The following is a 19760-nucleotide window of genomic DNA, read 5'->3' on the forward strand; positions in this document are numbered from 1 at the left end:
TATATTTATATATTAATACTCGGGCACGAAGCCATCCTGTCCCCACATGCCATGCTCCTACAACTTAAAGGCTCATGGATTTTAAGATATTTGCGAGAATGCCATGTGACTCTCGGAAGATTTTGGATTTATTTAACCTGGAAGACGTAATTAAGTAGTAATAAGTAGGTATACTGACAAGCTAATAATTCGGATAATTAATAGGTTCATAGGAATGGTATTTATGTAATTACAAGATGAACGATGACCTTTTTAACTTCTTTAACTTCTTATTAGAAGTACAGAGGTTGGATAGACGCTCTCTCTGCACTCTCTACCTGCCATCTCCTCTGAACCAGAGCGCTCGAGGTCAGACTTTCTGACTTTCCTCCACAAAAGCAAAGGAAAGTGGAGAAAATCAGAATCAGGTGTAGTTTTATTCTCGATTTGGACTTTTCTTACGAAAAATGCGTCTTTCGTAAGCATTTTAATTGATTAGTTATGATGCTGCGACTGAATCTTACGTATTCGATCGTTCATCAATCGTGCGGAGCAACGGAGATTGCTGCAGTGCACAGTTTTTTTACCTCGAGAATGAGTACCGGTGATTTAAAATTTTCTGGCTCAATAAATTAATGACAACGCTATTTTGTGAATTTTCTAATGTGTTGTCCTCAGAAAATTGATGTTTTCGGAGTTGAACTCTCTGGTTTTGAGGAGTTTAAATTTATGTAGATTATGATGGTCGAGATTGTCGTCTCGTTGAGATTTATTTCTTTGTGTGGATATATTTCATCTGTGTTTATCGGCGGAGAATCCGTTGTGTGTTATACTTTATCTTTCTCTGTTTAAGTCTCTTGTCCTTTTTATTCGGACATGGCTTCCTGATTTCAATCCAAGTGCGTGCTGGTAGATCAAGTTTCATTTTGAAAGGTTCTTTCCACGAAGGTAGATCGAATGTCGAAAAGAGCATCATTAGTCAGCTTGATTGAACTTCCACCGTTTGCTGTCAAGTTTCTCTCTTCATTTCACTGATTTTCAAAGAACAGGCAAAGCGGTAACCAGCATTTCAGTTTTTTACTTTGAAGATAGAAATGCCTCGTCGTTTTGCTCCTTAAAACTCGGCGCGTATCTCAGCTTTGGATTTTCCAGAAATTTGGTGTGGTTTTCTATTGTGACGTTCCGTAATTGTTCGTTTCTGATATGCGTTTTCTGATTTCCGACGTTTTGTAATTGTCCGTCTCCGTTCTCCTTTTTCTGCTTTCCGATTTCGTCTAACTATATGTATTTTTCGCTTCTTTTAGTTGTGTTAAGTGTTCTGACCTTTCATCTCTGTAAATTTTTTTTGATTAATCAGAAGTAAATGCATTTCCTTCTTTTGTTCTTCCAGTCCGATCTTTCCTATAATCTTATCTGTTCTCATTCTGCCAGCACTGAGAATTTTCTGTATTGAATCTTCATTTTTTTTAGCTTTTGCAGATATACAAGACTTTCCGTAGCGTAAATTGCTAAAACATTTGTTTAATTTCTTCCGTTTCTTCATCTCGACAAAGCTCGAAGAAGATTCTTTAATGGCGGTTGCCCGATGAAATAGCCTGCGATCTCTATCAGGTACTGATCACTAAACTTCGTTTCGTTGACGGTCCCGAATTTTTTTGCGATGGCAGCTTTTCCCTCAATTACGTTATTACCCCTGGAGTCATCAAAAGGGTTCCACAAGGCCAGGTGGTTTTAACTTGATAAGTTATATTTTGGTCAATCATTCAACGTATTTGTGGGGTCATTAATCAACGGCAGCGGGGGACCTAGCATCATTATCGCTATTCAAAGATGCATCACGGGCTGTGCCACTGTGGGTGATCTAGTGGGACTACCCCTCTGATATGAGAATATCCAGGCCGTACATTCACGTCCTGCAAGAGGACAAAGGTCAACAAGAACCCAGCACAGAAATAATTTTCTGGCATTTAAAACTGGTCGTGCTCACATTCGTGGGCTAAACCTAACTGGGCCCGCATGATCTTTCCCTATCCCCGTGAGGGTCTAGTTGGGTGGCTTAGTAGTATCCGCCTATATGAGCCCATACAGCGTCTCTCCACGTGTGCTCCCTCCCAAAGCTATTTTCTTGATTTCGATTTAGTTTTTTAACAATTTTATCTATATTTCTTTTAATGGTACAGTTAATTTAAGCGTTGATCTTCGTCTGGGAGGTGGGAAGTACTCTCTTGTGTGCAAGTTTCTCAATAAGTCATGGAGGAGATTATGACACAGGTGAGTTAATTCTCTTCACGCTTCTGGTTTGTCAGGGAGTATCGATTTATAATATGGATGGAAAACCCTGAAATCTAATACGTATTGGCTGTATTGTTTAATACATCCTCTATGAATCAGGGTAAAATCTAATATATATCAACGATTCTGGGTAAGGGGTCAGAATGACGCCTTCCAAAAGGATTTTAGATCCAAACCACCGTTGCAAGAAAACTGAGTGAATGGAGTGGTTGGTTGTTTTCTGACTTTTGGCGAGAGATGATCTCCCTGTGTCCACTTCTAGAAGACAGGGTCACTGTTTGATAACGATGCTTATATGGACGCTTCCCATGGAGGATTCTGTATTCACTGGAAACCTCTCAGGCGCATCTAATGGAAGCAAACCAAAACCATATAAAACAGAAACTGGGTGAATATGGTTGGATCCAATGAAAGGATCTTTTATGGACTACTTGGTGGACACTGTGAGGAGTCGGATTTTCTCAATAAATATTTTGTAGCTTTTGGATTTCGGTGGTGGCAGATAACGAGAAGAAAGGATATTTTCTTTCCCTTTTTGGAGTAGGATCAACTTTCCAACGGTGAATCCTCAGTGGGTTCGCTATACAGCTTACCAGATGAGTTTCTGATGACTAACCGGTTCTCAATCCTCTTGGCTCCTCCAGCACTCTCTCTTTTCTGTTTCTGCTTTAAATCTAACCATGAGTTGCATAACTTTGTTGGATCAAATTCATTTCATTAAAAAAACACATGGGCACGTAATTCGTAAACATTCTGAAGTTTCCCATGGGCATGGAGGCTCACATGGCACAGTAGGTGCACGCCTTTTCAGATGAATCGTGATGCTTATCAGTAATAGTTTTCAAATACCGAACACAACTATATAAATGATTTCTTGTGTTACTATCGACAAGACGTGGATTGATTGTTCACGTGTTCAGGTTTAGTAAAGAAAAAGTCGTGGACGCCGTCAGCTAGTTTGTTCTCATTCTTGCTCTCAACGTATCGTCAAGATCAATGCTGAGCAGTTACTGAAATTCTTCGTCGTTCTGATAATTACGCTTTTTTTGTCTGGGTGCTGTGTAGACTTGAAATTGCAACTACTGTGTTTCTGTTTCAGTTTCAGTAGCGTTGTTCTAACTTCTCTGTTGATCTGCTTTCTTGCAGAGCCAAACTCTAGTAATGGATAAAGCTGCAAGTGTGGTTTTAGACATTGAGAGCCTTGCACAATCTCAAGATATAAGCTCGGGGAGTCCGAGGATGACGGTGAGTAACATCTGTTTGAAGCTGCTATTTCAAATTTGTCAGTAATTTAGCATCTTAAAGCTCACTTTAATCCCTCTTTATCGTCCAGAAAGCTCTCTCCCGAAAGGGCTCTTCTCGAATTGAAAGAAGGAGCGGTGAAGAGCATGAAGCAGATGAAGCATCTAAAAAGCTTGTAATAAAAGGTAAGAGCCCGTGAGCCTTTCCACTTTCGTGAAGGACGTGACACCGCTAGTATGATTATTTCTTTCATTCTAACATTTAAAATCATTCCTTGCTCATTAGCCGTTGTCAATTAGTCCTATGTTTGATTGTCCAAGCTCCCATTTTGTGAAACCTCCTCTTCCGAGATTCTTTATCTCTACATACAAATCGTAATCCGACTATTTATACGTTAAGAGTCCTGCCAGATGTTCAGTCACCTGCAATCTGTGACCAACTATTTACATTTTGTGCTTGAAATTGTTGGCCCTGGCCATTCGGCTGTAGAGGCAGCTGTCTAATCTCTCGCTGACACATTAAAGTTTGGACCATCAGCACTTATGAAGCAAACTATCAGCTCAGACATTTATGGTGTACTGATCATTTCTGGTGTCCCATTCCCCGAAATAACTCCCACTGGATGGTCATTCTCCCAGTTTTAACTTGACAAACCGAAGCAGACTGTCTGCAACCTTCTTCTCTATACTGTAATAAATATAGTTATCTTACTTTTCCAAGCTGTTATGGAAGTAAAATTGGTTAGTTTCTTGCAGTATCAAGTATCCAACTGGACCTGGGGAAGCAGCAGCCTTTAACTTCGAGCAAATCCCTTGTATCGATGTCCTCAATTGTAAATAGCTGCAGCCTCTCCGACGCTTGTGATGGAAAGACTAAAAGATTGGGAAGATTCATCTCTATCCACCCCAGAAAGGTCCTCCTCATCTTTGCGAGTTTGTAAGTATCTCTATGCGCTAATGACCCATTGCTCTGTCAATCATGCTACAATCTGAAGATCCGTTGGGCATTTCGAGGCTCTTGAATTTTGAAGGGCATGTCTCAATAATTGAGTCTTGAAAGTTGATTTTTTTCTTAGGAGTTGTTATCCTAATTCAGATGATTCTTTCCTTCTTTCTTTATTAATTTTTAATGACACAATGGAGACAATGAGCATTGTGAACTTTTCTAAAAGGAAAAAGTTGAATAGAACCCCAAAGTTGGCTAAAGTGATGTTATATTATACTAAATATAACCTAGATGACTTGGAATTCCAAGACTCTCAGCACTTAATTCTGGCTGCATTTCTTTTTGCAGGTCTAGCATGGGCACTTTGATACTCATTTACTTCACCCTCGCCATTAACAGAAGCGTAGGAACTTGAAGAACACCTTAGATCATAGCAATCAGTTTCTGTAAATGCTCGAATCTCTTCTGCTTCCTGCTATCTTTCCTCTCTTGTCAAGAGGAGATGGCTTCTGGTGCCAACCATGTGCATACGTGATTCTACTGGCCAGAATACCAAGCAGCAAGCTTTAGATATGGTTTCTGCACTGGAAGAATTATTACAGATGCCAGTGAGTTTCTTTTCTTCTCCGAAAATCCCTAGTGCTGATTTGTTTCTGTCATTTGTCTTAATCTTCTGAAATTCTAAAAGACGTTGGAACAAATTTATATGTTTTTTCTTTCAGATAGCATGAAAATATCAAGTTTTTGTTTTGTCTTGGCTGTCAGTAAGGGATGATACGAATGAGCTTGGGTTATCCCATTTATCCCTGTTTTTATTACTCTTGATTACTTACTTATACACAAACCTGTCATAATAAAACGTGTAAAACTGTCTGCTTGGAATATTTAGTTAGGTGAAATTTTAAATGCATTTTCTCTTCGTCATCAAAATTTGAGATAATAGTTTAGGAAGTGATTGGAAGGAGGACGATTGATGGCTGAGGAAAGTAAAGATGTGGCAGATCTGGTCATAAAGATGAGAGGCTTAGAATGGTTGAAAATTCGATTAAAAATATTAAATGTATATATATATATATATTATATTCAGAGTGCATGGTTTTGTGGTTCATTGAGTTGACTCGCTATTGGATTTTAGACTAGGCGAGTCGGTTTTTCTGTTCCATCTGAATACCTTCCGATTCGCCCTGAGTTTGGTCACCACATCGATAAGTCCTGATCTCATTGAAATTTTGGGTCCAGTCCAAGTAAAAAAAACCCTGGTTCATGTATCTCAGAAACAAATAACTCACTGTTGAGGAAGACAAAAACCCCTTCCTGTGGCCAGTACTACGGTTCCCAGAAGCTATCAAATCAATTTGAATTCCAATCCGATTGTAAATGGGAAGACTTCTCAGCCATTTCCCAGTGACAATTCCTTTATTCTGCACATTCAGCCTAAGCGAAGAGAAACAACTCTTAGCGGGCATCTTGATTTCTGACTAAAAAGAAAAGGATTGCTTACTCCATGTTGCCATAGGTAGGCGAATTGCTGTTTTGTTTCCGCATTAGAATACGTTTCAATAGAACATGTTCTTGTTAGTTATTGGAAGAAGTCTAGCATGAGAAACAACCGAAGAGGCTTCATGGTAAGAGAGAATTATGTGAAAAACGAATGGAAAATATTTGAGCTTCCTTTATAACCATTGTAGAGTCTTGCTACATAAGTGGCTTCGGCAGTTTCTTCTCAAAATTTGCTGTGCTACAGCACTTACTGTCGTGATATATACGGTCCAAAACCTCATTTGATTGCGAAGAAATAAGAATAGTACTAAGCCACGCAAATCTTTTGGGGAAACCTACCATACATGCTGCCAAGACTAGAAATTCTAACAGCGTTTCCAGTGGAGTCACAAAAAAAACTGGAGACGAAAATAAGAATTTAAAACTTCTTATAGTTTCTTTAAGAAGAAGCCTGTTGGCCTTCCTCGGCAGCTGCTTCGAATGTCTCTCCTGGGACCAGGTCCGGAACCTCATCATCGTCATCTTCTTGTATTGCCCCAGCAGCTGCGGCAGCACCAGGGGCATGCTTTTGAAACTGCTCTGCAAGCCGCCTAAGATTGTCCAAGTTATCAGGTCCTGCAAATTCAACAAATACAACACTATCAGTTCTGCTCGTACATAAAAGCTTCCTCAAGATCAACCATCATGAAAATAGGAATAGAAATAAGTGAAAAAGCAATTGAAGGAGAAGACAAATTGCATACCCAATTGATTTATAATACCAGGCAGCAGATCCTGCAGTTCTGTAAAACACAAATGCCAAAGCAATGACATATCAGTTATATTTAAAAATCCAAGAAATACATATACTGGGCAGATAACTAGGATAACGGCTTACTTTTTGTCTGGGGAGAACCACTAACAACCCAGGTGTTGGCAGCAATAGAAGCTTGCACTGAACAAAGAATAGAAAGAGTTAGTAGGAGAATGAGATAGATAAATATAGTTAGTTAGCCAGTCAACACCTTTCTCCACACTAGTATTGTAATGACTAACAACCTTTAGGATTGAGAAATTGGATAACCATATCATCCTTGAAAATGTTAACTTCCTCAATAGCAGGGATTGCATTCACCCCGATTCTCTTCAAGGTGCTCTGGAGCCTTTTATCATCTGTTGTTGTGGTCTTGTGAACAGCCTTCTTCTTTCTGATGACAAAATAAGACAATATGGCATTCAACATCAACAGGTATGATGTTGATGCAAACGCAACACTTTCGCATGTTTGAAAGTATCAAATGAAAATTATAACTTCAGGAAAAAAAAAAAAATGGCCTACAGAGACTGATTAACAAACACATTGAACATAGTAACAGCAATTCAGAAATAAGTTTTTGCTCTATTAATTCATTGCAACCTTAATGAACAGTCACAAAATCCTACACAACAATTTGAATGCAAAGTAAACTCCCATGCAATTCAATAAAAAAGTAAAAGGACTAAAGTATTATAAATTACAAAATGACAAGAGTGCCCCTTCCGGATATTATTTACAAAATTAGTAAAGAACATTATACCTTCTCATGCTCCCCTTTCCACCAGTGCGAACAGCACCAGCCATCTTCATAAGCTTCTCGCGGTTCATCTGAAACCAAAGCAAAATACTAAGAAACCAATCTAGAATACGATCAACAGCCTTTATGAAACAATTAATAGAACAGCATGGGGTACAAAACAGGGCAAATACGTTTACTTCAAACTGTAAATGTCATTTACCAGGAGATGCTAATTTTATTTCAAACTAAACTATGTCCTGACCAATGAGACAAAGAAAGAGTAAATGATGGTTTGTCGTGCTAAACAAATTACAAGAACCCTTTGATCTGGTTCATAGACATTGCGTGAATCTTTACAAGATAAATGATGATGCGTTGCTAGTAAAAAAACCCTTCAAAAGCATCAAACTAAGTACACAAGCTAACACATAAGAAACAACTGATAGAGTATGCAAGGACGATGACATCTACTATATCATAACACATGAAACTGGGGTAAGGGAAAAATTGAAAAAGAAAATGAACGGAGTAATTTTACACTGCAAGTGACCTTTTAACATGACAACAGTCAAAGGAGTAGCAATTAAGATTAAAAAAACTGTAACGAATATTAAAAAAATTTAAATGGAAAACGTTACATTTAGAACTCCTAGTCATCATACAAAGATCCCAACAAATGCATTTTGTTTTTTGATGAAAAAGAAAATGCATTTGTTGGGATCGTTGTATGATGACTAGGAGTTCTAAATGCATTCATCCATCTACTATTGTGGAACTAACTAAAACATCACAAATTCAAAATAATTAACAGTTGCATACCGATAAAATGATTAAACAACAAAACCAACTCTTCTGATACATTACATTTATCTTTCTTTTCTTTCTTTTCTGAAATCTTGGATACATATGCTCATCAATATGTAAAAAAATACAAGTAATATCATTCCCAAATTTCACCAAAAAGAAAAATATTGCTGTCTTGAAAACCAGCTTTAGTTTAGCACACACTTTCAATCCTGCCTGATGTTTATATGACAGATAAGGCAAATTAAAATAATTCCTTGAACTTCTCCGACAGTTGAAATAAGCTCATATATCTCTTTAATACCAACGACTAATACCACACTCATAATGCAATAAACCCTAAAAATAAACCCCCAGTTCAGCATCCACATAGAATCCACTCGTCCCTATGAACAACACCCATACCTAGTAATACACTCAACAAAGCTAAAATCCGAACCATCAACGCACCTCTAAACCCCCAATAAGACACAAGATAAAAACTAAAAATGCCAGAGGCAACAAGCCGTTTGATTTATTTACTACATACTGAAACGGTTGCTTTAAGATAAGTAAGAGATTTAGAAACGAAAGAATAAGTGCCGAATTTCTCTGTTCGAAGGGAGAAAAATACCTCTGTAGGTTTGTGGATAGAGTGGAGGAAGGGGGCGAGGGTTTGGAAGCCGCAACGAGAGCTCGAAGCAGAAGAGCAAACGGGTAACGAAATTATATAGAACGGATGCAACTCCCAAAATGCCAGTTAGAGTTTGTATATATTACAAATATGCCCCTCTTTTGTCTCGTGAGGTGATTGGTTGAAAACGAAGTGGGTCCCGTTCGTTGTTGCGATAACTTGATGGGTCAAGTGTGGGCTTAACAGAGGTCCACGATTCACAAGATTGGACCAGAAATTTAAACCAATTGAAAGAACTGTGGGCTGCAATCTTTATGGGCCATATGACCGCGGATCAAAATGACTTTTTGGGAAATATGGAAGGTCACAACCTTCTGCCACACAGGAAGCTCTTCTGGATTCAGTAGGACAAGTTCAACAGGGGTGTCTGGAACAGTGAAGATCAAAATTTCCATGAGAAGGTGATTACTATCCCTGGACTTTACCTCCTTTACTGCCCTTTTAAGTCCACTCATGATTGGTCTTGGCAGAATTTCTTTCTGGGTTCACTACATCTGCCTGCATTGACCTACTTCTATATTTTTAAAGTGAATACTCAACCCATTTGCCACCACAAGTCTTGGTCTTCTCAGCATTATTTGCCTGCAAAGAATTTTTCACCTACAAAATGACAAGAGAAGTCTGGTTGGTCCACATCTATAACAGTAGGGACACTATCAATTATAATTAGCAGGCAATGAGGTGAAAAAGTGTCATCGTTTTCATATGTTGGAATTGGAAAGTTGTAGAATCTATTTCAGTCTTACAGGGGCCAGTCCACTGAAGCAGGAACCCACTTGGAGAATCTGCCAAAATGACCATCCCACCACCATTGATACACTCACTCTCTCTCTCTCTCGTATCACTTGCTAGAAATGCTGTATATGACATGAGAAGTCTGGATGGTCCACATCTATAACAGTAGGGACTATCAATTATAATTGGCAGGCAATGAGGTGAAAAAGTGCCATATTTTTTATATTATGTTAGAATTGGAAAGTTGTAGAATCTGCTTCAGCTTTACAGGGGCCAGCCCACTCTGAAGTAGGAACCCACTTGGAGAATCAGCCAAAATGACCATCCCACCACCATCTCTCTCTCTCTCTCTGGTATCACTTTCTAGAAATGTTGTATATGACAAGAGAAGTCTGGATGGTCCACATCTATAACAGTAGGGACACTATCAATTATAATTGGCAGGCAATGAGGTGAAAAAGTGCCATAGTTTTCATATGTTGGAATTGGAAAGTTGTAGAATCTGTTTCAGCCTTACAGGGGCCAGCCCACTCTGAAGCAGGAACCCACTTGGAGAATCTGCCAAAATGACCATCCCACCACCATCTCTCTCTCTCTCTGGTATCACTTTCTAGAAATGTTGTATATGACAAGAGAAGTCTAGACGGTCCACATCTATAATAGTAGTGACACTATCAATTATAATTGGCAGGCAATGAGGTGAAAAAGTGCCATAGTTTTCATATGTTGGAATTGGAAAGTTGTAGAATCTGTTTCAGCCTTAGAGGGGCCAGCCCACTCTGAAGCAGGAACCCACTTGGAGAATCTGCCAAAATGACCATCCCACCACCATCTCTCTCTCTCTCTCTCTCTGGTATTACTTTCTAGAAATGTTGTATATGACAAGAGAAGTCTGGATGGTCCACATCTATAACAGTAGGGACACTATCAATTATAATTGGCAGGCAATGAGGTGAAAAAATGCCATAGTTTTCATATGTTGGAATTGGAAAGTTGTAGAATCTGTTTCAGTCTTACAGGGGCCAGCCCACTCTGAAGCAGGAACCCACTTTGAGAATCTGCCAAAATGACCATCCCACCACCATAGATGCTCCCTCTCTCCCTTTCTCTCTCTCTCGTATCACTTTCTAGAAATGTTATATATGATGGATTCCTGAAGACTAGCAAAGTTGTTTTTGCAAATAATATATTGAAGCTCCATCTGCAAATAATTTATTCACTGGTGGTATTCTGGGCAGTTAGTGAGCAGAGTGCCTTCATGTTAAGCACATGGAATAACAATGCACATTACATATTAAACTATCAATATTTTCATGTGACGAAATACAAACTGATAGCCTTAAAAACCCTTCTTCTTTCCTTGTTCCCATCTCTGAAACATTATTGAATATTTGTAAAAATCTACCAATGGGCATGGCAGATGAACTCGATAAACAAGGATCTTTTCTCCAATATCTCGTTGTAACATTTGTATCCCCCTCTTAGCTTTGTATTTTCTGTGCTTTTGATGTTTTTAATGGAACTTTACCATTTCAAATATATATATATATATAATGTAGATTCTATAACAATTTTATTGAAGAACATGTATTTCTTGCATAACTCTCACTGCAAGAAATCTCGTAGAGCCACAATTAATATGGTAAAGTCTTACAAGAGTCTCATAGAAGGAGGTCTCACGGTAGAGGTTGAGTTTAAAAGTATTTTACTTATATTAATCTTTTGTTTATATTTAGTTATTTAATTATTTTTGGATTTCTATTAAGTGTTAGGACTTTGGGGTAATTGGGACTGGGGTAGTTTTCTTGGTTTTCTCACCTTTATAACTAAATATACCGAAGAGTCTTCAAAGGCATGAGTAAAACTTCCAAATGGGATAAATAAATACAGATGCTTTGAAGGGGACAGAATCATCATAAGATGGTTCTCTTTTGTAGTACTCAAAACTTGAAACTGTTTCTCATCATGGACTATTCTTTAAATGATATTGAAAAGAAAACATGGCCATTTGTGTAGAACAATGGAATCCAGAATACCTTAAATGGAGGCGGCAACCCGATGATTGATATGAAATTGTCTGATTCCATAGACACTTTCATATTAATCAAACACAGAAGAAGGTCATTTTCATGCAGCTTCTTGATCAGAAAATCATTTGAATGGAATTCTCCTCCTCTCAGTCAACTACAGCAAAACTACTCAAGCCAGGCAGCCATTACTGACAACCTTGTTGGTTGCATTAGGCCGGCTTACAACATTACTTCCAGTTAAGGAATGACCAACCACAACAGCAAGGAAGCAGGAAGAAAGTCTCACCCTCACCTTCATTGATTTCTTTTAAGCCTCAACTACCAGATTCATGAATTGAAAAAAAAAATACATTTCACTCTTGTCTTCCTTTCAGAGCAAACATTGAGGAGCAGGGATTCTGGTCAAAGCAAATTGGAGGGTCTTCATCAATCCATGGTGGGCACAAGGGTTTGATGATTTCCAAATTTTTATGCTACCCTTCATGAATCTGGACTGTACACTTTTTCTTTCATTTCATCTGTCTGCACTCTCTTTTTAGCTTCCATTACTGAAGTGTACAAAAGGTGAACTATTTTAGATCCTTCTTTCTGTTCCTCCCCTTTCAGACTCAGAGATAGTTCTTTCTTCCATTTCATAGCAGTCTGTACTCCACTTCTTCTTTCATTTCTTCTGTCTGCACTCTTTTATATCTTCCATTACAGAAGTGAACAAAACTGGAACAGTTCCTGCTCCCCTTCTGCTCTTCCCCTTTTGGAGTCAGAGACTCTTTCTCTTCCATTTCATCAGTCTGTACTCCCCGTTTAGTTGCCCACTACAGAAGTGAACAAAGTATAAACTATTTCAGAACCTTCTCCATTTTTGCTCCTCTCCTTCCATTACAAACTCGCTAAAAAATGAAAACTGTTTCTCTGTCCACATCATGGCAGGCCACTCAATACTCCCTCAGCCCAACTACCAGAATTTTATAATTCATTGAATTCCATTAAAGAAAACGGGAAGTTCCCAAATGTTCTCCTGTTCTAATGACAAAAGAACTATCCTCTATCTTCCAAAATAAATTCTAACCTTCTCTTTGGAACTAATGAAAACCCAAAACTTACCTTGTTTTCCGACATTTTATTTTGATGGGTCCTCCAGAACTCGAACATCTATCGTTCAACTGAGAAGACAAAGCAGAAAGGGGGTCTACAGAGTCTTGGAAGGCAGGGGATTTGATCTATATTTTAAGCACTCTGAAGCATCTAGTTCTTCTCAAGTGGGTTTAAAAGACATTATTGGCCGCCCTATATGTTAAATAACTCATCACTGTAGGCAGCAACAAAGCAACCTTGCTCCCCTACCACATGTTTGATCATTTTCTGCAGAGAAATTGCGAAGTGAAGCAGAACACTGGTCTCTCTGTCTGCCACTGGCCTTGTTCGAAAACTCGGAATAGCCTCATGTGGAAGAGGGTCTACCCACATTACACTATACTGATGCATGCAAACCCATGTTGGGAGTTTCTTCATTTCCACTCAGAAGCACACTGCACCATTAATTGTCTCCAACATGGTTGCACGTTTCTGACTCAAGTCCAGGTTTTATGAGACATTCAGTATAGAAAAATTATATACTTCATACTATAATGTACAAGTTTTCTAATGCTTCATAGGGTTTTACGGTTTCATGTGAGGTAACATCATAGACGAAGCCTGTGAAGATATGTATATCTTTATCTCAAATTTGTCTTAGAAAGTGCTACTTAAAAATAAAAATCTAAGCTTTAAAACAAGAACTGCTTTAGAGGTTAAAAACAAGATGGGCAAATACGAGTTTTTAGAGATTCTAATCGATTTTCTTTTGTAAATGGACCATGTTTAGGGTTTAAGGTTTAAGGTTTAGAGTCTACCTTGACAAGAGTGGTGTTGGTTTGAATTTAGGGTTTAAGCTAAAACCCACATTAGCATTTAAAAAAGCAAAAAAAAAAAAAAAAAACGAAGCCTTAACTTTTTTCAATCGTATCTATGTTGACTTAGTCAATACAGTACAAAGCCCAAAAGGACCACCTCCCCACCTCCCCCACGTGACAAGTGTCATAATCCCAGACAACAACCCTTGTTTTCATCTCCTTGTGCGCTTGTCACAACCATCCTCGTTTGGACTTTCTCCCCCCTCCGCCCCCAAAGCACCAGGCCTGCTGCTGCAGCTCTCCCCTTCTCGTCCTTATATATAGCCCCCATGACCGCCTCCTCCTCCACTCCTCTACTCCTCCCCGCATCGCTCAATCATGCTCGCCTCCGAGCCACCCTTCATTAACAAATACGTACCCCTCTTCAACGACCCCCGCGTCGAGTTTCGCCACCCGGAGGAGGTCCGAGAGTGCGAGCTCCCGCTTATCGATCTTGCGGCTCTGGGGAGCAGCTTCGAGGCGGCAGAAAGTGAAACCCGGGCGGAGATTGTCAAGGCGGCGACCGAGTGGGGTTTCTTTCAGGTGGTGAATCATGGGATCAGTCGGCAGCTGTTGGAGGAGATGACGCGAGAGCAAATGAAGGTGTTTGGTCTGCCCTTCGAGCAGAAACTCGGGTGTGAGCTGCTGAATGATTCTTACAGGTGGGGAACGCCGACGGCGACTTGTCTGAAGGAATTCTCGTGGTCAGAAGCCTTTCACATTCCTCTCTCGAAGATCTCTGAAGATGTCTCTGCTTACGGGGAACTCGCGTCTCTCAGGTACGAGACATAATTAGCAGTTACTTACGTGGGTGGTTTATCTTTTTATCTTGAGAAATGTAAAATTCACATTCTTATCGTTTTGAAGTGTTTTTGCTCGTCAGTAGTGAAGTCTAATGCTTACTACTTGCAGGGAGGTGATAGAGAAATTTGCAGCGGCCATGTCAAGACTAGGTAGGGTGCTCACTGAAGTTCTCGCCGAGAATTTGGATCGGCCGAAGCAATTTTTTTATGAGAATTGCACCGAGAGCACCTGCTTTCTGCGGCTGAACCGATATCCTCCCTGCCAGGTTTCTCCTCAAGTGTTTGGCCTGGTGCCTCACACTGACAGTGATTTCCTCACAATTCTGTATCAAGATCAAGTGGGTGGATTGCAACTGATGAAGGACTCCAAATGGGTGTCTGTCAAACCCAATCCAGATGCTCTTATAGTCAACATTGGAGACCTTTTTCAGGTAGCAATTTTTCAACAGTTTCACATTACTAAAAGCATTAAAGAATCCTTACTTAGTCAAAAGACCCGGGTTTCCTGAAGCATGTCTCAGCATCAGGCAGAATCAGGACCATCCATTTGTGTAGGACCCAATATGAATGGACAGCACTGATTTCGTGTTATGCTGAGATGGGGTAGTAGCAAACCTCAGGAGAAGTCATAAGGGCACATTTGGGGTTGATTAGAGGGACTAGGGGTCTTTCTGCCTGCTCTAGTGAAGGTGATTTTCAAGTCAATGATCTCAACTGGAAGAAAAGAATGGTATCATCTGGTGAAGAATGTACTAGTGTTGCACTACTAGCATTTCCTTGATGCATCAGCTGAGGGGCTTTTGCAGGTCTTCTTCACCTTATTTGAGTAAATTCAAGAGAGTTGGAACCTGATACATAAAAAAGGCAACCATGGCATCAAAATATCAATGAGAATTATTTGTTCCTCCTCTAACAAAAGAAACTATTTAAATTCAAAAACTTCCTCACCTATCTCTGCTTTGCAAACTGAACTTGATCCTTTTCTCTTGCAATGTGTAGGCATGGAGCAATGGAGTGTACAAGAGTGTAGAGCACAAGGTGATGGTCAATGCAGTCAAAGAGAGATATTCCATAGCATTCTTCTTGTGCCCATCATATGACACCATGATAGCAAGTACCAAGGAGCCTTCAATTTACAGAAAATTTACTTTTGGACAGTACAGGCAGCAGGTGCAAGAAGATGTCAAGAATTTTGGTCACAAAGTTGGTCTCCCAAGATTTCTTCTATAATTAACTGATGACATAAATACTATACACAATAACATCGATATATACACACATACATACCAGTTGTATTTACTTATATGTATTATGTATGTTCCAGGTCAATAACAAAGCATTGTACTGTTCTGTTAGCCAACCAATTCTTCCACACTTAATGAGAAATAAATAACCAGTGTTGTCTCTGGGATTGATCACACTACAAATCATAGAAGCCCTCAACAATTAACATTGCATGTGGTGTATGCTACTCTTTTTACATAGAACATGAATTTTTCAAAGCCTTTCAATGCACAGCTACAATATAAGAGCCAAAAATCTTCTATGCATCAGCCCTGCTCTTTATCAGTCTCTTTAAAATTCAGTCCTCATGAACAAAAGAAGCAATATGAAGTTAGTCTGATTGAAGAAAATGCCCTTCCATACAAGAACAATAACCAAGGTGTTTGCCTCATGACATCCACAATGCCACTGCTAAGAAATGTTATACATGTATTTAGATTCATCATCATGAATCAAAGTACATGGCTACTTTGTCCTTGAGACTGCTTTTCTTCTTCATCACTGGGGAAGGCATTTTGCCATTGACCAAAACCTGACTTCCAATGGGTTCATCAGATTCCTGAGGAAAAGTTATATTGTTGGAAATTTTGTCCAGCTCGCTCTCATCTGCAGAAGATTTATTCCACAAAGGCCCTAGAAAGACATCCAACATATCGACTTTCGGATTTCCAGTTCTATTCACATTCGCTAGAATACTCTTGCCTGTAGCTCTCTCCTTCAATTTCTCAGCAACATTAGTAGTTGGTTCCATCATACTGCATGTTGATACTCCTGAAATGCTTCCTGTGGCCTGGATGGAACACCTTGACTCATATGTGGAAGTATTTGAGGTCTTTTTGTATGTGCTCTTTGGTTCGAGTTCCTCCAATGCTGCATTTGTGCTCTCCTTCTCCTTGTCAGCTGTCACATACTGTAGATATGAAAAAAAAATAGAAAATAAAAAAGAGCCAAAATTTACAACAGTCTAAGAATAAACCATCTCAGCCACAACCCAGAAGTGAACGTTCCATAGTAAAATAAATAAATTACAAGAAGAAACTAAGAATTTACTGTTTTAAAGACCGAAGATATAAAGCAGCTTCTTTACCATTGAACAGAATAGAATCTGACAAATTAAAATCAGTACTTTTCTTTAAAAAATTGATGAAAATTCCCCAGGATTTCTTTCCTGTTGACTTTGTAATTTTTTGTAATTCAAACAGGAACTCACTCATACAGGTCCATCTTTAAAGAAAACCATAGATAATACCTCTTGAGCTATGCTCATCAGATCATCCACGGTTAGATCCACCTCGTCCTCGCTTCCTTGACCAAGGGATGAGCCCTCAATCTCCTCACTACTTTCTGCAATTTGCTTCTTTCGAACAGTTTGTTTCTGACAAGTGTTTCTTCTAGTCCTTACCACACTCTTTTTTACTCTAGTTACTTTAGTGACACCGCCAGATTTCGTTTTCCTTTTTCTTGTCTTGCTTGTCACTTGGGAATCCATGCTCACTTCCAAATCCTCATCACAACTCAGACCTTCTGGCCTTCTATGTATGGGTTCAGCATCCTCCTCACTTATATCACTCAGACATGAGCTATCAATCTCCCCACTTCTGTCAAATCTATGACTCTTTCTGATATTCTTTTTTACATTTATTGTATCTTCTAGTTCTTCTAAAGAATGTGCCACTTCCTCACGTTTCCGCTTAGATTTCTTCTGATGTAAACCAGTGTTGGCTTCAGGATTGTCAGGTTCTAAATCCCTTCGACTTGATTTTTTGGCTTTTTTCCTAGTCTTACATCTTACTAAGAAGTTCTGGTCCATATCAGCAGCTTCCTCCTCACAATTAGGTCTTTTATCATGCCTTCCAGCAAGAGGTTGTCCATTAGAAAAATCTCCTTGAGAAGATGACTCTTTAGAAGTATTCGCATTATCATCATAACTTCCAGAATTTCTTATTTTGTCAGCAGCTGTCACTCCCAGCATCCACAAGGGTAGCCTCCTCTTCCTCTGGTCGTCATTATGAACATCAGCCATGGATCCTGGAGATGTTGAGGACAGACTCTGAAGTTCTGGATGCTACCTTTACCTACAAGGAATATGACAATCAAAATGGTTACATGGTTACTAGCAGATGAACTTTTACTTCTACTTTTTTTTCTAAGTACCGATTACACAGGCACACACACACCCATACACTGGTAAGACAAGAAATCAAGCCATTCAGTACCCTGCCATGTGGACATTGAGCTAAAGGCTCAATCTATAGACTTTGAGTAAATTCAAGAGAGTTGAACAGTTAGTGCAGATTGGCTGATGATTGAATAGGTTGGGTTTCTTTCAGAATTTGTTTAACATCATTAAAAGAGTAAATATCCATAACTTGGCTCTAGTTTTAGCAATAACATAGTTTCCTCCCCTTAAACTAAACTTATTACCACTGCTTTGACATAAATCTAGAACTACAAATCTTCTATTCAAGAACTTTCAAGCAACTCAAGAATTGGTTAGTCAGACACAGCAATCCAACTTTCAAGAAAAACACTGACCAAGATGCAGAAAACAAAACAACATGGAGAGGCAATCAAGGAACTGAATCTTTTTTTTCCCTTCAAAGGAAAATAATATGGCATGAGGTTTGTTGCATCAACATCTTCATACATTCTATACAATTGCGTACTGGGTTTTTTTCGTCTATTATGTTGGTTCACTGTCTTTTCGCTCAAATCTGCAATAAAATAGTTCACTATTCAGCAGATTCAAAAGTCTATAACCTGCACTTCTAATGCTGAATTACAGTTTTTAGCTTCCTGACGATCAATGAAAGGGAAAACGATATTTCCCATTTTTTTTCTTAATCATGAAATAGAACACAACGTCAGATAGGACGATACTAAAGCAACCAAAATTCGTCCAAACATACTTCCTCAGCGATACACCGTGAGACAGAAGTTGGGGGAAGAGAGAGAGGGAGGGGGGAAGTCGTCCAGACTTCCACATCCAAGACAATTCTTAAAATCTTCTCCAGAAAAATCAAACCTGACGCCCCAATTCTCTCTGTCCTGTATTAATCAAAGATTGACACAGAGACAAGAAAGTTTGTTCCGCATATAATCAACAAACGAAGGAAAGCATCTCAAAAAGAGTACGCCTTAATCAACTACTCAGAGAAAGAAAGAGTACTTACATAATTCACGGCCAAAGGCAAGTAGAGCAACCAAATTACAGATATAGCATCAAGAATACACGAAATGGGTGCACAGATTTCGAGAAAATTTTCATGCTCAAAGCTTTATGGTTTTCGATTTCCTCTGTACCTAAACCGCGTCTTGGGGAAGCCAATAGGACACAAAAGATTACTACTTTATTATCAGAGAGAAACAGCGCTGGTGGCAAAGGTTAAAAACGCAGTATTGGATCAAAGTGCACTCGGGTTTTTGCCATTGCAAATTGAACCTTTTTTTTTTTTTTTTTTTTTTAATAAGATGAAGTTGAAATAATCAAATTTCACTGTAGTTTTACTGGGTTCAGTCATTCAAAATTAAGAAAATGAAAAAGATATCAAGATTTAGTGAAGAACGCAAAAAATTGAAGAACATCGTAAATTTTATTTATAAAATCCGTTCGATATTGATAATAAAATTGGAAAACGATAAAATTAACCTGTTGTCTGAAACTATTGATTAACACATAATTCATTTTTATTAAGAAACGGGAAACTCGTATCTCCATTAAAAAGTTTTTAAGCAATGGCAACTCACAAGCAATACAACAGTTAAAATAAAATCTAAAATCTCTGAAGATGATCAGTGTAGCACTGATGATGTGAAGTAAATGGTTTTGTCCAAGATCACTGAAACCAATCTGGCTTTGAAAACATTTTCTAAACTCTTTAATAATAATTCAACAACCTTTTTCAACTTCATTGTAATTGTTTTTAACTTCATTGTAATCGGAACCTCAATCATACTGATAAATTGGCAAAGTTTAGAACTTTCCAGTAATCTCTCATTATTTGGAAAGT

General features: G+C 38.8%; 4 protein-coding genes across 5 annotated transcripts; 2 read left to right on the forward strand and 2 right to left on the reverse strand.

The window, feature by feature from the left end:
- The first annotated feature begins 319 nt into the window (after positions 1-319).
- On the forward strand, positions 320-5187 carry LOC137944965 (uncharacterized). Of its 2 annotated transcripts, none has more exons than XM_068790793.1 (7): positions 320-407; positions 1450-1590; positions 2160-2250; positions 3418-3516; positions 3605-3698; positions 4269-4449; positions 4807-5187. In XM_068790793.1, exons 3-7 carry the CDS (start codon positions 2230-2232, stop codon positions 4871-4873), a joined length of 462 nt encoding a protein of 153 aa, XP_068646894.1. In that variant the 5' UTR covers positions 320-407; positions 1450-1590; positions 2160-2229; the 3' UTR covers positions 4874-5187. The 2 variants fall into 2 exon arrangements, with proteins under 2 accessions (XP_068646894.1, XP_068646893.1); XM_068790792.1 differs by having other exon boundaries at positions 1459-1590.
- A 1034-nt stretch (positions 5188-6221) lies between these two features.
- LOC137944064 (nascent polypeptide-associated complex subunit beta-like) lies at positions 6222-8980 on the reverse strand. The gene is made up of 6 exons (XM_068789575.1): positions 8911-8980; positions 7515-7582; positions 6997-7145; positions 6836-6892; positions 6702-6740; positions 6222-6573 (listed from the first exon to the last, which is right to left on the reverse strand). The coding sequence occupies exons 2-6, from the start codon at positions 7580-7582 to the stop codon at positions 6398-6400; spliced, it is 489 nt and encodes a 162-aa protein (XP_068645676.1). The 5' UTR covers positions 8911-8980; the 3' UTR covers positions 6222-6397.
- A 5022-nt stretch (positions 8981-14002) lies between these two features.
- LOC137943852 (gibberellin 2-beta-dioxygenase 8-like) lies at positions 14003-15696 on the forward strand. The gene is made up of 3 exons (XM_068789281.1): positions 14003-14442; positions 14576-14897; positions 15466-15696. The coding sequence occupies exons 1-3, from the start codon at positions 14003-14005 to the stop codon at positions 15694-15696; spliced, it is 993 nt and encodes a 330-aa protein (XP_068645382.1).
- Positions 15697-15893: 197 nt separating this feature from the next.
- Positions 15894-19065, reverse strand: LOC137944619 (uncharacterized). Its single transcript, XM_068790315.1, has 3 exons — positions 18924-19065; positions 17000-17825; positions 15894-16660 (listed from the first exon to the last, which is right to left on the reverse strand). Exons 2-3 carry the CDS (start codon positions 17771-17773, stop codon positions 16196-16198), a joined length of 1239 nt encoding a protein of 412 aa, XP_068646416.1. The 5' UTR covers positions 17774-17825; positions 18924-19065; the 3' UTR covers positions 15894-16195.
- Positions 19066-19760: the final 695 nt, after the last annotated feature.

The sequence above is a fragment of the Aristolochia californica genome, unplaced genomic scaffold, assembly GCF_029961685.1.
Source record: "Aristolochia californica isolate CCGP_79_NKW_82.1479 unplaced genomic scaffold, dmAriCali1.0.hap1 SCAF_11, whole genome shotgun sequence".
In the NCBI taxonomy this organism is placed as follows: Eukaryota; Viridiplantae; Streptophyta; class Magnoliopsida; order Piperales; family Aristolochiaceae; genus Aristolochia; species Aristolochia californica.

Coding starts and splice junctions, on each gene's coding strand:
- LOC137944965 (XM_068790793.1), top strand. CDS start 2,230: ATGGAGGAGATTATGACACAG. Junction 3,699..4,268: donor TAAAAAGCTTGTAATAAAAG/GTAAGAGCCCGT, acceptor AGTTTCTTGCAG/TATCAAGTATCCAACTGGAC. Junction 4,450..4,806: donor CTCCTCATCTTTGCGAGTTT/GTAAGTATCTCT, acceptor TTCTTTTTGCAG/GTCTAGCATGGGCACTTTGA.
- LOC137944064 (XM_068789575.1), bottom strand. CDS start 7,582: ATGAACCGCGAGAAGCTTATGAAGATGGCTGGTGCTGTTCGCACTGGT. Junction 6,893..6,996: donor CCAATTTCTCAATCCTAAAG/GTTGTTAGTCAT, acceptor TTCTTTGTTCAG/TGCAAGCTTCTATTGCTGCC. Junction 6,741..6,835: donor TGGTTCTCCCCAGACAAAAA/GTAAGCCGTTAT, acceptor TGTGTTTTACAG/AACTGCAGGATCTGCTGCCT.
- LOC137943852 (XM_068789281.1), top strand. CDS start 14,003: ATGCTCGCCTCCGAGCCACCCTTCATTAACAAATACGTACCCCTCTTC. Junction 14,443..14,575: donor GGGGAACTCGCGTCTCTCAG/GTACGAGACATA, acceptor TACTACTTGCAG/GGAGGTGATAGAGAAATTTG. Junction 14,898..15,465: donor ACATTGGAGACCTTTTTCAG/GTAGCAATTTTT, acceptor TGCAATGTGTAG/GCATGGAGCAATGGAGTGTA.
- LOC137944619 (XM_068790315.1), bottom strand. CDS start 17,773: ATGGCTGATGTTCATAATGACGACCAGAGGAAGAGGAGGCTACCCTTG. Junction 16,661..16,999: donor TGATGAGCATAGCTCAAGAG/GTATTATCTATG, acceptor TCATATCTACAG/TATGTGACAGCTGACAAGGA.